A 16,232-nucleotide genomic window follows, 5' to 3' on the forward strand; every position below is an offset into this window, starting at 1 on the left:
CCATTAAAGAGCCCCCCCACTTATTTAAGGACCCCCCCCCTTAATTTAAGAGCCCCCCCCCATTTAAGAGCCCACCCCCCATATTTAAGGACCCCCCCCATTAAAGAGCCCCCCCACTTATTTAAGGACCCCCCCCCTTAATTTAAGAGCCCCCATTTAAAAGCCCACCCCCCATATTTAAGGACCCCCCCCATTTAAGAGCCCCCCCCCATTTCAGGACCCCCCACGCCCCCCATTTAAGAGCCCCCCCCCTCATTTCAGGACCCCCCCCCATATTTAAGAACCCCCACCATTTAAGAGCCCCCCCCCATTTCAGGACCCCCCCCATTTAAAAGCACCCCCCCTTATATATAAGCCCCCCCCCATTGAAGAGCCCCCACCCCATTTAAGAGCCCCCCCCCACTTCAGGGACCCCCCCCCATATATAAGCCCCCCCCCATGTATAAGCCCCCCCCCCATTTCAGTACCCCCCCCCCATTTAAGAGACCCCCCCCCTTATTTAATGACCCCCCCCCATTTAAGAGACCCCCCCCCACTTCAGGACAGCCCCCTCCCCATTTAAGACCCCCCCCCCATTATAACACGCCTCTATTTGGACTCTCTCCCCTTTATTTCGTGCCCCCCCCCCCCATATTGAAGCCCCCCCCCCCATTATTTAATGACCCATCCTCATTTAAGAGCCCCCCCTCCCCACCTCAGGGACCCCCCCCATATATAAGTCCCCCCCCCCCATTTCAGGGACCCCCCCCATATATAAGGCCCCCCCCATATTTGAGCCCCCCCACCCCATTTAAGAGCCCCCCCCCCACTTCAGGATCCCCCCACTTAAGAAGCCCCCCCCCCATATTTAAGGACCCCCCCCTAATTTAAGAGCCCCCCCCTTATTTAATGACCCCACCCCCCATTGAAGAGCCCCCCCCCCCCCATTTCAGGACCCCCCCCCCATTTAAGACCCCCCTCCCCATTTCAGGACCCCCCCCCCATTATAACACGCCTCTATTTGAACTCTCTCCCCTTTATTTCGGGACCCCCCCCCCCATTGAAGCCCCCCCCTTATTTAATGACCCCCCCCATTGAAGAGCCCCCCCCCCACTTCAGGGACCCCCCCCCCCATGTATAAGCCCCCCCCCCATTTCAGTACCCCCCTATTTTAAGAGACCCCCCCCCTTATTTAATGACCCCCCCCCCCATTTAAGAGACCCCCCCCCACTTCAGGACAGCCCCCTCCCCATTTCAGGACCCCCCCCCATTATAACACGCCTCTATTTGGACTCTCTCCCCTTTATTTCGTGCCCCCCCCCCCATATTGAAGCCCCCCCCCCCAATTCACTCATGGTACATTCGCATCAGGCAGGCGCTGACGGCCGCCATGTAACGATCCCACAGCGCCTGGTGCCTGGAATTGGGGCAAAAAAGGCCGATTTTGGGGCTAAATTCAATGGGGTTTTGGGGGGCTCAAAAAGGGGCATTTTGGGGTCCCACACTCACCCCCACCCCCCCCTTTAGGGACCCCCCCACTTAAGCTCCACCCCCCATTTAAGCCCCCCCCCCCCCCCCCTTAAAGGCTGCCCCCACCCATTTAAAGGGTCCCCCCCCCATTTTAGGGTCCCCCCCTTTTAAGCCCCCCCCCCCATTTAAAGGGTGACCCCCCCCATTTTAGGGTCCCCCCCCCCCCATTTTAGGGGTCTCCCCCCATTTAATGGGTGACCCCCCCATTTTAGGGTCCCCCCCTTCTTAAGCCCCCCCCCACTTAAATGCTGACCCCCCCCCCATTTAAGCCCCCCCCCCCCCATTTAAAGGCTGACCCCCCCCCATTTTAGGGGTCTCCCCCCATTTAATGTGTGACCCCCCATTTAAGGGCCCCCCCCCATTTAAAGGGATTCCCCCCTATTTAAGACCCCCCCTTTTAAAGGCTGACCCCCCCCATTTAAAGGGGTCCCCCCCATTTAAGCCCCCCCCCATTTAAGGCTGCCCCCCCCCCCCCATTTAAGCCCCCCCCCATTTTAGGGTCCCCCCCATTAAAGGCCCCCCCCCCCATTTAAAGGCAACCCCCCCCCCCATTTAAGCCCCCCCCTATTTAAAGGCAACCCCCCCCCCATTTAAGCCCCCCCCCCTATTTTAGGGTCCCCCCCTTTTAAGCCCCCATTTAAATGCTGACCCCCCCCCCCATTTAAGCCCCCCCCCATTTAAAGGCAGACCCCCCCCATTTTAGGGTCCCCCCCCATTAAACCCCCCCCCATTTAAATGCTGAACCCCCCCCACTTAAGCCCCCCCCCCCCCCCCATTTTAGGGTCCCCCCCCATTTAAGCCCCCTCCCCATTTAAAGGCTGACCCCCCCCATTTTAGGGTTCCCCCCTTTTAAGCCCCCCCCCCTCATTTTAGGGGTCTCCCCCCAATTTTAGGGTCCCCCCCTTTTAAGCCCCCCCCCATTTAAATGCTGCCCCCCCCCCCCCATTAAAGCCCCCCCCATTTAAAGGCAGACCCCCATTTTAGGGACCCCCCCCATTTAAGCCCCCCCCCCCATTTAAAGGGGTCCCCCCCCATTTAAGTCCCCCCCATTTAAAGGCTGACCCCCCCCATTTAAAGAGGTCCCCCCCATTTAAGCCCCCCCCCCCATTTGAAGGCAGACCCCCCCTCATTTAAAGGCTGACCCCCCCCCATTTTAGGGTCCCCCCCCACTTAAGCCCCCCCCCCATTTTAGGGTCCCCCCCCATTAAAGCCCCCCCCCCATTTAAAGGCAGACCCCCGCCCATTTTAGGGTCCCCCCTTTTAAGCCCCCCCCCCCATTTAAATGCTGCTCCCCCCCCCCATTTAAACCCCCCCCCATTTAAAGGCAGACCCCCCATTTTAGGGTCCCCCCCTTTTTAAGCTCCCCCCCCCCCATTTTAGGGGTCTCCCCCCATTTAATGTGTGACCCCCCATTTAAGGGCCCCCCCCCCATTTAAAGGGATCCCCCCCCATTTAAGCCCCCCCCATTTAAAGGCTGACTCCCCCCCATTTTAGGGTCCCCCCCCATTAAAGCCCCCCCCCATTTAAAGGCTGACCCCCCCCCCATTTTAGGGTCCCCCCCCATTAAAGCCCCCCCCCCCCCTTTTAGGCCCCCTCCCCCCCCCCATTTTAAGGTTCCCCCCCCATTTAGAGGGGTCCCCCCCATTTAAGCCCCCCCCCTTTTAAGCCCCCCCCCATTTAAATGTTGACCCCCCCTATTATAGGGGTCCCCCCCATTTTAGGGTCCCACCCTTTTAGGCTCCCTCCCCCCCCCATTTTAAGGGTCCCCCCCATTTAAACACCCCCCCCATTTAAAGGGTGACCCCCCCCATTTAAGGCCCCCCCCTTTTTAAGCCCCCCCCAATTTAAATCCTGACCCCCTCCTCCCATATTTAAGCCCCCCCCCATTTTAGGGTCCCCCCCTTTTAAGGACCCCCCCCATTTAAATGCTGACCCCCCCCATTTAAGCCCCCCCCCCCATTTTAAGGGTCCCCCCCCCCTTTTAAGCCCCCCCCCCATTTAAGTGCTGACCTCCCCCACTTAAGCCCCCCCCCCCCCATTTTAGGGTCCCCCCCTTTTAAGCCCCCCCCTCCCATTTTAGGGGTCCCCCCCCATTTAAAGGGTGACCCCCCCATTTAAGGCCCCCCCCCTTTTAAGCCCCCCCCAATTTAAATCCTGACCCCCTCCCCCCCTATTTAAGCCCCCCCCCATTTTAGGGTCCCCCCCTTTTAAGGACCCCCGCCATTTAAATGCTGACCCCCCCCATTTAAGCCCCCCCCCGCCATTTTAAGGCCCCCCCATCCCATTTTAGGGGTCTCCCCCCCATTTAAAGGGTGACCCCCCCCATTTAAGCCCCCCCCCCCTTTTAAGCCCCCCCCCCATTTAAATGCTGACCCCCCCCTATTATAGGGGTCCCCCCCATTTTAGGGTTGCCCCCCCCCCCATTTTAGGGTCCCACCCTTTTAGGCCCCCTCCCCCCCCCCCCATTTTTAGGGTCCCCCCCATTTAAGCCCCCCCCCCATTTAAAGGCAGACCCCCCCCATTTTAGGGTCCCCCCCTTTTAAGGACCCCCTCCCATTTAAAGGCTGACCCCCCCCATTTAAGCCCCCCCCCCCTCCATTTTAAGGCCCCCCCTCCCATTTTAGGGGTCTCTCCCCCATTTAAATGGTGACCCCCCCTCTTAAGCTCCCCCCCTTTTAAGGCCCCCCCCCATTTAAAGGGGGGGACCCCATTTAAATGCAGACCCCCCCCCATTTTAGGGTCCCCCCCCATTTAAGCCCCCCCCCATTTAAAGGGGTCCCCCCCATTTAAGCCCCCCCCCCATACCTGAAGCCCTCAATGCAATGCACAGCGTTGCAGTATTGCCCCAGGAACAGCTGCAGGTCCCGGGGGGTCCAACGGTCGGCGCGGATGGGCTCAATGAACTGGGGGGGGGCACAAGGATATGGGACCCCCCCCCATTTATAGAACCCCCCCCATCAAACCCCATAGAAACCCCATAAAAACCCCATAGAAACCTCCAAAACCCATCAAACCCCATAGAAACCCCATAGAAACCCATAAAAGCCCATAAAACCCCATAAAACCCCATAGAACCCCATCAAAACCCCATAGAACCCCATAAAACCCCATAGAAACACATAGAAACCCCATCAAAACCCCATAGAAACCCCATAAAAGCCCATAAAACCCCATAGAAACACACAGTAACCCCATTAAAACCCATAGAAACCCCATAAAAGCCCATAGAAACCCCATTAAACCCCATAGAAACCCCATAAAACCCCATAGAAACCCCATAAAATCCCATTAAACCCCATAAAACCCCATAAAAGCCCATAATACCCCATAGAACCCCATCAAAACCCCATAGAACCCCATAAAACCCCATAGAAACACCGAGAAACCCCATAAAAACCCATAGAAACCCCATAAAACCCCATTAAACCCCATAAAAACCCATAGAAACCCCATAGAAACACACAGTAACCCCATAAAACCCCATAGAAACCCCATAAAACCCCATAGAAACCCCATAGAAACCCCATAAAACCCCATAGAAACACACAGTAACCCCATTAAAACCCATAGAAACCCCATAAAAACCCCATAGAACCCCATCAAAACCCCATAAAACCCCATAGAAACACAGAGAAACCCCATAAAACCCTATAAAACCCCATAAAAACCCATAGAAACCCCATTAAAACCCATAGAAACCCCATAAAACCCCATAGAAACCCCATTAAAACCCAATAAAAGCCCATCAAAACCCCATAAAACCCCATAAAACCCATCAAAACCCATCAAAACCCCATTTAATGCCCCCCCCTATTTAATACCCCCCTCCCATTTAATGCCCCCCCATTTATTGCCCCCCCCCAATTGATACCCCCCCCATTTATTGCCCCCTCCCCCATTTACAGCCCCCCACATATCGTACCCCCCCCTTAATTTATTGCCCCCCCCCATTAATTAATTGCCCCCCCCATTTATAGCCCCCCCCCCATTAATTAATTGCCCCCCCCCCATTAATTGCCCCCCCCCCCCCATTAATTGCCCCCCACCTTCTCCACCAGGTCAATGAAGAACTCCCTCCCGTCTTTAGCGTGGGTCACTTTGGCCGCCACGTTCAGCAGCGCCCGGGACAGGTTCTGAATGGGGGGGGGGCACAAATGGGACCCCATTAGAGACCCCATAGACCCCATATACCACCCATAGACACCCCATAGACCCCATAACCCTCCATAGACCCCATAACCCCCCCACAGACCCCATATACCCCCCATAGACTACCCATAGACCCCATAGACCCTTATAGACCCCATAACCCCCCCATAGACACCCCATAGACCCCATATACCCCATAATCCCCCCATAGACCCCACAGACCCCCATAGACCCCATATACCACCCATAGAACCCATAACACCCCCATAGACCCCATATACCACCCATAGACCCCATAACCCCCCATATACCACCCATAGACCCCATAACCCCCCCATAGACCCCATATACCACCCATAGAACCCATAACACCCACCATAGACCCCATAACCCCCCATAGACCCCCACAGACCCCCCATAGACCCCATAGTCCACCCATAGAACCCATATTGCCCCCATAGACCCCATAACCCCCCATAGACCCCTATAGACCCCATAACCCCCCCATAGACACCATAACCCCCCATAGAACCCATAACACCCCCCATAGACCCCATAATCCCCCATAGACTACCCATAGACCCCATAGACCCTTATAAACCCCATAGACCCCCCACAGACCCCATAGACCCCCCATAGATCCCATAGACCCCATAACCCCCCCATAGACCACATAACCCCCCCATAGACCCCATAACCCCCCATAGACCCCCCACAGACCCCATAGACCCCCCATAGATCCCATAGACCCCATAACCCCCCCATAGACCCCATAGACCCTATAATCCCCCATAGACCCCATAACCCCCCCATAGACCCCATAGGCCCCATAACCCCCCATAGACCCCATAGACCCCGCAATATGACCCCCCAGACCCCATATCCCACCCTCCAAGGACCCCAATACCCCCCCCAGACCCTAATACCCACCCTTAGAACCCCAATATCCCCCCTCATGACCCCAATAACCCCCCCAGACCCCAATATCCCCCCCCAGACCCCAAATCCCCCCCTGACCCCATATCCCACCCCCCCAGACCCCAATCCCCCCCCCAGACCCCAAATCCCCCCCCCAGACCCCAATACCCCCCCCCAGACCCTAATACCCACCCTTAGAACCCCAATATCGCCCCCCAGACCCCAATATCCCCCCCCAGACCCCATATCCCACCCCCCCTGACCCCATATCCCCCCCCAGGACCCCAATACCCCCCCCCAGACCCCAAATCCCCCCCGACCCCAAATCCCCCCCCACCTTAAAGTTGGCCTCCATCTCGTTGTACACCGACAGCTTCCCCCGTAGGGCTGAGCAAACCAGGCTGGGGGGGGGGACATTTATGGGGTCAATGGGGTCCTTATAGGGTCAGTGGGGTCCTTATGGGGTCAATGGGGTCCGTATGGGGTCAATGGGGTCTGTATGGGGTCAATGGGGTCCTTATAGGGTCAGTGGGGTCCTTATGGGGTCAATGGGGTCCGTATGGGGTCAGTGGGGTCCGTATGGGGTCAATGGGGTCCTTATGGGGCCAATGGGGTCCATATGGGGTCAATGGGGTCCGTATGGGGTCAGTGGGGTCCGTATGGGGTCAATGGGGTCCTTATGGGGTCAATGGGGTCCTTATGGGGTCCATTTAGGACCATTAGGGTCCACTTGTGGCCATTGGGATCCCACTGGGGTCCATTGGGGTCTATTAGGGTTCGTAGGGTCCCATTAGGGTCTATAGGGTCCCATTGGGGTCTATAGGGTCCCATTAGGGTCCATAGGGTCCATTTACTCCCACTGGGATCCATTGGGGTCCATTTAGGGCCATTGGGGTCTATTGGGGTCCATAGGGTCCCATTTAGGGTCTATAGGGTCCATAGGATCCCATTGGGGTCCATAGGGTCTATAGGGTCCCATTAGGGTCTATAGGGTCCCATTGGGGTCCATAGGGTCCCATCGGGGTCCATAGGGTCTATAGGGTCCCATTAGGGTCCATAGGGTCCCATTGGGGTCCATAGGGTCCCATAGAGTCCCATTGAGGTCTATTAGAATCCATAGGGTCCCATTAGGATCCATAGGGTCCCATTGGGGTCTATAGGGTCCCATATAGGGTCTATAGGGTTCCATATAGGGTCACCTCTTGTGTAGGTCCAGCATGTCCTTGTCGCTGACCATTCATAGGCCATTGGGATCCCACAGGGTCCCATAGGGGTCCATAGGGTCCCATATAGGGTCTATAGGGTCCATAGGATCCCATTTAGGATCTATAGGGTCTATAGGGTCCCATATAGGGTCTATAGGGTCTATAGGGTCACCTCTTGTGTAGGTCCAGCATGTCCTTGTCGCTGACCATTTATCGGCCATTGGGGTCCCATAGGATCCCATTGGGATCCATTTAGGGTCCATAGGGTCTATAGGGTCCCATTGGGGTCCATAGGGTCCCATTTAGGATCTATAGGGTCTATAGGATCCTATTTAGGGTCACCTCTTGTGTAGGTCCAGCATGTCCTTGTCGCTGACCATTTATAGGCCATTGGGATCCCATAGGGTCCCATAGGGGTCTATAGGGGTCTACAGGGTCTATAGGGTCCCATTAGGGCCCATTTAGGATCTATAGGGTCTACAGGGTCCCATATAGGGTCTATAGGGTCTATAGGGTCACCTCTTGTGTAGGTCCAGCATGTCCTTGTCGCTGACCATTTATTGGCCATTGGGATCCCATAGAGTCCCATTGGGGTCTATTAGGGTCCATAGGGTCTACAGGGTCCCACTGGGGTCCATAGGGTCCCATATAGGGTCTATAGGGTCCCATATAGGGTCTATAGGGTCACCTCTTGTGTAGGTCCAGCATGTCCTTGTCGCTGACCATTCATAGGCCATTGGGGTCCCATAGGGTCCCATAGAGTCCCATTGGGGTCTATTAGGGTCCATAGGGTCCCATTGGGGTCCATAGGGTCCCATATAGGGTCCCATATAGGGTCTATAGGGTCTATAGGATCCTATATAGGGTCACCTCTTGTGTAGGTCCAACATGTCCTTGTTGCTGACCATTTATAGGCCATTGGGATCCCATAGGGTCCCATAGAGTCCCATTGGGGTCTATTAGGGTCCATAGGATCCCATTGGGGTCCATAGGGTCTATAGGGTCTATAGGATCACCTCTTGTGTAGGTCCAGCATGTCCTTGTCGCTGACCATTTATCAGCCATTGGGATCCCATAGGGTCCCATAGAGTCCCATAGGGATCTATTAGGGTCCATAGGATCCCATTTAGGATCTATAGGGTCTATAGGGTCCCATATAGGGTCTATAGGGTCACCTCTTGTGTAGGTCCAACATGTCCTTGTCGCTGACCATTCATAGGCCATTGGGGTCCCATAGAGTCCCATTGGGGTCCCATTGGGGTCCATAGGATCCCATTTAGGATCTATAGGGTCTATAGGGTCTATAGGATCCTATTTAGGGTCACCTCTTGTGTAGGTCCAGCATGTCCTTGTCGCTGACCAGCACCTTCAGCTCCTTCAGATCCTGCATAAAACTTTTAGGGACGGAGGAGTCGGGATCCGCCAGCTCCGGGGCTGGGGGGAGATTTATGGGGTCAGCTATGGGGCAGCTATGGGGCAGCTATGGGGTTATTACCCCCATAACCCCCATAGCCCCCCATAACCCCCCTATAACCCCCTCATAGACCCCCATAAACCCCCATAACCCCATAGATCCCCATACCCACCCCATAGAACCCCATAACCGCCCCATAGACCCCCATACCCACCCCATAGAACCCCATAACCCCCCATAGACCCCCATATCCACCTCATAGACCCCCATATCCCCCCATAGACCCCCTATAGACCCCCATAACCCCCCTATAACCCCCTCGTTGACCCCCATAAACCCCCATAAACGCCCCATAGACCCCCATATCCCCTCCATAGATTCCCATATCACCCCCATACACCCCTATAACTCCCCATAGACCCCCATACCCACCCCATAGAACCCCATAACCCCCCTATAACCCCCCATAGACCCCCATATCCGCCCCATTACCCCCTATTACCCCCCCATAACCCCATATTAGATTCCCATATCCCCCCATAGACCCCCATATCCCCCCCATAGACCCCTATAGACCCCCATAACCCCCCAGAGACCCCCATATCCCCCCATAGATCCCCATATCCCCCCCATAGACACCCCATAACCCCCTTATAACCCCCCATAGACCCCCATAGACCCCATATCCCCCTATAGACCCCCATATCCCCCCATAGACCCCCATATCCCCCCTATAGACCCCCATAACCCCATATTAGACCCCTATAACCCCCCATAGACCCCCATATCTTCCCCATAGACCCCCATAACGCCCCATAGACCCCCATATCCCCCCCATAGACCCCCATATCCTCCCCATAGACCCCCATACCCACCCCACAGAACCCCATAACCCCCCTATAACCCCCCATAGACCCCCATATCCACCCCATTACCCCCTATTACCCCCCCATAACCCCATATTAGACCCCCATATCCCCCCATAGACCCCCATATCCCCCCTATAACCCCCTATAGACCCCCATACCCACCCCATAGACCAGCATATTCCCCCATAGACCCCCATAACTCCCCATAGACCCCCATATCCCCCCCAAAGACCCCCATATCCCCCCCATATCCACCCCATTACCCCCCATAGACCCCCATATCCCCCTATAACCCCCCTATAACCCCATAGACCCCCATATCCCCTCCATAGTCCCTCATAACCCCCCATATCCCCCCTATAACCCCCCCATTACCCCCCATATCCCACCCCATATCCCCCCATTACCCCCCCATAGACCCCCATACCCACCCCATAACCCCCATAGACCCCCTATAAGCCCCCATAACCACCCCATAACCCCCATAGACCCCCATATCCCCCCCATAGACCCCCATATCCCCCCCATAGACCCCCATATCCCCCCCATATCCACTCCATTACTCCCCATAGACCCCCATAACCCCCCTATAACTCCCCATAACCCCCCTATAGCCCCCCATAGACCCCCATACCTTCCCCATATCCCCCCATAGACCCCCATATCCCCCCTATATTCCCCCATAACCCCCCTATAACTCCCCATAACCCCCCATAGACCCCCATACCCACCCCATATCCCCCCATATCCCCCCTATATTCCCCCATAACCCCATATTAGACCCCCATATCCCCCTATAACCCCCCATATCCCCCCCATAGACCCCCATATTCCCCCCATAGACCCCCATATTCCCCCCATATCCACCCCATATCCCCCCTATTACCCCCCATAGACCCCCATACCCACCCCATATCCCCCCATAGACCCCCAATACCCACCCCATATCCCCCCATATCCCCCCTATATCCCCCCATAACCCCATATTAGACCCCCATATCCCCCTATAACCCCCCATATACCCCCCATATCCCCCTATTACCCCCCATAACCCCATATTAACCCCCCCCATAAGCCCCGCCCCCTGCCCCGCCCCCCCCCAACATGGCGGCGCTCACTGAGCGCCCCGTGGCTCCAGTGCTGCATCATGTGTTGTGCGCATGCGGCGAAGTCGGCGAACGACAGGAAGTGCAAGCGACGTTTTCCGGTTTCGTAACGTCCGTGGGATAGAAAGACCACGGCGGCGTAATGGCTGCACCACAGCGCCACCCAGCGGGTGGGAGGAGATATTACAACCCCATTGGATATAATGGAACGCAATGTAATGCAATGTAATGGGTGATCACAGCGCCACCCAGCGGGTGGGAGGAGGTATTACAACCCCATTGGATATAATGGAACGCAATGTAATGCAATGTAATGGGTGATCACAGCGCCACCCAGCGGGTGGGAGGAGGTATTACAACCCCATTGGATATAATGGAACGCAATGTAATGCAATGTAATGGGTGATCACAGCGCCACCCAGCGGGCGGGAGGAGGTATTACACCCCCATTGGATATAATGGAACGCAATGTAATGGAATGGAATGGGTGATCACAGCGCCACCCAGCGGGTGGGAGGAGGTATTACAACCCCATTGGATATAATGGAACGTAATGGAATGGAATGGGTGATCACAGCGCCACCCAGCGGGCGGGAGGAGGTATTACAACCCCATTGGATATAATGGAACGTAATGGAATGGAATGGGTGATCACAGCGCCACCCAGCGGGCGGGAGGAGGTATTACAACCCCATTGGATATAATGGAACGTAATGTAATGCAATGTAATGGAATGGGTGATCACAGCGCCACCCAGCGGGTGGGAGGAGGTATCACAACTCCATTGGATATAATGGAACGTAATGTAATGTAATGTAATGTAATGTAATGTAATGTAATGCAATGTAATGGGTGATCACAGCGCCACCCAGCGGACGGGAGGAGACATTGCATCACAGCAATTGCCCCCCCAGCCCCCTATAACTGCCCCCCAGCCCCCTATAACTGCCCCTGTGTCCCCATAACTACCACCCAGCCCCATAGCAGCCCCATAACTGCCCCCTAGCCCCCCATAACTACCCCCCAGCCCCATAGCTGCCCCCCATAGCAGCCCCCCAGCCCCATAACTGCCCCCCCAGCCCCCCATAGCTGTTCCCCAGCCCCATAGCAGCCCCACATAACAGCCCCCCAGCCCCATAGCAGACCCCAGCCCCATAGCTGCCCCCCATCCCCATAGCTGCCCTCAGCCCCATAGCAGCCTCCCCAGCCCCATAGCAGCTCCCTCAGCCCCATAGCAGCCCCCCATAGCCGCCCCCCAGCCCCATAGCAGCCCCCAGCCCCATAGCTGCCTCCCATAGCTGCCCCCCAGCCCCATAGCAGCCCCCCAGCCCCATAGCAACCCCCAGCCCCATAACTACCCCTGTGCCCCCATGGCTGCCCCCCCAGCCCCATAGCAGCCCCCCCAGCCTCATAACTACCCCTGTGCCCCCATAGCAGCCCCCCAGCCCCATAGCAGCTCCCCAGCCCCATAGCAGCCCCCCAGCCCCATAGCTGCCCCCCAGCCCCATAGCTGCCCCCCAGCCCCATAGCAGCCCCCCAGCCCCATAGCAGCCCCCCCAGCCCCATAACTACCCCTGTGCCCCCATAGCAGCCCCCCAGCCCCATAGCTGCCCCCAGCCCCATAGCAGCCCCCCAGCCCCATAGCAGCCCCCCAGCCCCATAACAGCCCCCAGCCCCATAGCTGCCTCCCATAGCTGCCCCCCAGCCCCATAACAGCCCCACAGCCCCATAACTACCCCTGTGCCCCCATAGCTGCCCCCCAGCCCCATAGCAGCCCCCCCAGCCCCATAACAGCCCCCCCAGCCCCATAGCAGCCCCCCCAGCCCCATAGCTGCCCCCCATGTTACCGTGCCAGTTGTGGGGCCAGCAGGAAATGCTGCTGGATGTTCTCATGGAGGGGCCCCTTCAGCTCCTCCATCGCCTTAAAGACCCGACGGAAATTATCAAACTGGGGGGGGGGGGGACACAAAAATACCCCAAATCAGACCCAAAATAGCCCAAATCTGACCCAAAATAGCCCAAATCTGACCCAAAATAGCCCAAATCTGACCCAAAATGCCCCAAATCTGACCCAAAATAGCCCAAATCAGACCCAAAATAGCCCAAATCTGACCCAAAATGCCCCAAATCTGACCCAAAATGCCCCAAATCTGACCCAAAATAGCCCAAATCTGACCCAAAATGCCCCAAATCTGACCCAAAATAGCCCAAATCTGACCCAAAATACCCCAAATCAGACCCAAAATAGCCCAAATCAGACCCAAAATAGCCCAAATCAGACCCAAAATGCCCCAAATCTGACCCAAAATAACCCAAATCTGACCCAAAATAGCCCAAATCTGACCCAAAATAGCCCAAATCAGACCCAAAATAACCCAAATCTGACCCAAAATAGCCCAAATCTGACCCAAAATGCCCCAAATCAGACCCAAAATGCCCCAAATCAGACCCAAAATAGCCCAAATCTGACCCAAAATGCCCCAAATCAGACCCAAAATACCCCAAATCAGACCCAAAATAACCCAAATCTGACCCAAAATAACCCAAATCTGACCCAAAATAGCCCAAATCTGACCCAAAATAACCCAAATATGACCCAAAATAGCCCAAATCTGACCCAAAATAGCCCAAATCTGACCCAAAATGCCCCAAATCTGACCCAGAATAGCCCAAATCAGACCCAAAATAACCCAAATCAGACCCAAAATAGCCCAAATCAGACCCAAAATAGCCCAAATCAGACCCAAAATGCCCCAAATCTGACCCAAAATGCCCCAAATCTGACCCAAAATGCCCCAAATCTGACCCAAAATGGCCCAAATCTGACCCAAAATACCCCAAATCAGACCCAAAATACCCCAAATCTGACCCAAAATAACCCAAATCTGACCCAAAATCGAGACCCCCCCCATTATAACCCCTCCTCCCCCCCCCCATTATAGGGTCCCCCCCATTTTAACCCCCCCCTCCTCCATTTAAAGACTCCCCCCATTTTAAAGACCCCCCCCAACTTAACACGCCCCCCATTTAAGGACACCCCCCCCTCATTTAAAGACCCCCCCCCCCATTTAAAGCCCCCCCCGTCCCCATTTAAGGACCCCCCCCCCATCTACCTACCTCCTCCAGGTCCTTAATGGCCATTGAGTCCCCATTTAACCCCATTTTAAAGCCCCCCCCCCCAATTTAAAGACCCCCCCCATTTAAAGACCCCCCCCCCATTTAAAGCCCCCCCCCCCACTTAAGGACCCCCCCCATTTTAACCCCCCCCACCCATTATAGGGTCCACCCCCAGTTTAAGGCCCCCCCCCCCCCCCATTTTAAGGACCCTCCCCCCCCATTTAAAGCCCCCCCCCATTTTAAAGCCCCCCCCCATTTAAAGCCCCCCACACCACCACCCCATTTAAAGCCACCCCCCCATTTAAAGCCCCCCCCCATTTTAAAGCCCCCCCCCATTTAAAGGCCCCCCCCCATTTTAAAGCCCCCCCCCATTTTAAATCCCCCCCCCATTATAAGGCCCCCCCCATTTAAAGCCCCCCTCCCCATTTGAAGGCCCCTCCCCCATTTTAAAGCCCCCCCCCCTCATTTAAGGACCCCCCCCCCCATTTAGGGACCCCCCCCCATTAAGGACATGCCTCCTGCAGCTCCTTTATGGCCATTGACCCCCATTTTAAGGACCCCCCCCCTCCCCATTTAAAGCCCCCCCATCCCCATTTAAGGACCCCCCCCCACCTACCTACCTCCTCCAGGTCCTTTATGGCCATTGAGTCCCCATTTAACCCCATTTTAAAGCCCCCCCCCCCCATTTAAAGCCCCCCCCACCCCATTTAAAGCCCCCCCCCATTTAAAGCCCCCCCCCATTTAAAGGCCCCTCCCCCATTTTAAAGCCCCCTCCCCCTCCCCATTTAGTCCCCCCCCATTATAAGGCCCCCCCCATTTAAAGCCACCCCCCATTTAAAGGCCTCCCCCCATTTTAAAGCCCCCCCCCATTTTAAATCCCACCCCCATTATAAGGCCCCCCCCATTTAAAGCCCCCCTCCCCATTTAAAGCCCCCCCCCCCATTTTAAAGCCCCCCCCCCCTCATTTAAGGACCCCCCCCCCCAATTTAGGGACCCCCCCCCCATTAAGGACCTGCCTCCTGCAGCTCCTTTATGGCCATTAACCCCCATTTTAAGCCCCCCCCCCCCCAATTAAAGCCCCCCCCCCATTAAGGACCTGCCTCCTGCAGCTCCTTTATGGCCATTGAGCCCCATTTTAAGGACCCCCCCCCCATTTAAGGACCCCCCCCCCCACCTACCTCCTCACTTGGGTCCCCCTCCAGGCCATTGACCCCCATTTATCCCCATTTAACCCATTTTAAAGCCCCCCCCCCCCCATTTAAGGACCCCCCCCCTTCCCCAATTTAAGGACCCCCCCCTCCCCATTTAAGGACGCCCCCCTCCCCATTTAAAGCCCCCCCCCCCCCATTTAAGGACCCCCCCCCTCCCCATTTAAAGCCCCCCATCCCCATTTAAGGACCCCCCCCCACCTACCTACCTCCTCCAGGTCCTTAATGGCCATTGAGTCCCCATTTAACCCCATTTAAAGCCCCTCCCCCCCATTTTAAGGACCCCCCCCCCATTTAAGGACCCCCCCCCATTTAAGGACCCCCCCCCCCATTTAAAGCCCCCCCCCCATTAAGGACCTACCTCCTCCAGCTCCTTTATGGCCATTGATCCCCCATTTAACAGCCCCTTTATGGCCATTGACCCCCATTTAAGGCCCCCCCCCCCCCATTTAAAGCCCCCCCCCATTTAAGGACCCCCTCCCACCTCCCCCCCATTAAGTGGTGATACTTCTGCAGCTCCTTTATGGGCCATTGAGTCCCCATTTAACCCCATTTAAAGCCCCTCCCCCCCTCCCTCATTTAAGGACCCCCCCCCCCCATTTAAGCCCCCCCCCATTAAGGACCTGCCTCCTGCAGCTCCTGACGCTGATGTTGCACCGGTTGCTCATTTCCTCCAGGTCTTTTTTGGCTCCTTTGCTCAGTTTTTTCCCCAAAAGCTCCCGGGCAAAACCCTCATC

The 16,232-nt window shown here is 56.1% G+C and overlaps 1 protein-coding gene across 1 annotated transcript in view; it reads right to left on the minus strand.

The window, feature by feature from the left end:
* Positions 1-1,271: 1,271 nt before the first annotated feature.
* Positions 1,272-16,232, minus strand: part of FIBP (FGF1 intracellular binding protein) — a 20,790-nt gene continuing 5,829 nt past the window's right edge. The window contains exons 3-10 of the mRNA XM_085535146.1: positions 16,119-16,232; positions 13,018-13,118; positions 11,183-11,316; positions 9,107-9,215; positions 6,914-6,977; positions 5,556-5,642; positions 4,315-4,412; positions 1,272-1,396 (exon numbers count right to left, since the gene is read on the minus strand). The exon at positions 16,119-16,232 is cut by the window's right edge and continues 9 nt beyond it. Coding sequence (XP_085391272.1) covers positions 1,327-1,396; positions 4,315-4,412; positions 5,556-5,642; positions 6,914-6,977; positions 9,107-9,215; positions 11,183-11,316; positions 13,018-13,118; positions 16,119-16,232 — 777 coding nt within the window. The 3' untranslated portion in view covers positions 1,272-1,326. The remainder of the gene's footprint in view (positions 1,397-4,314; positions 4,413-5,555; positions 5,643-6,913; positions 6,978-9,106; positions 9,216-11,182; positions 11,317-13,017; positions 13,119-16,118) is intronic.

Source organism: Coturnix japonica, unplaced genomic scaffold, assembly GCF_054131305.1.
Source record: "Coturnix japonica strain WE unplaced genomic scaffold, WE-NBRP24 Scf109, whole genome shotgun sequence".
Classification (NCBI taxonomy): Eukaryota; Metazoa; Chordata; class Aves; order Galliformes; family Phasianidae; genus Coturnix; species Coturnix japonica.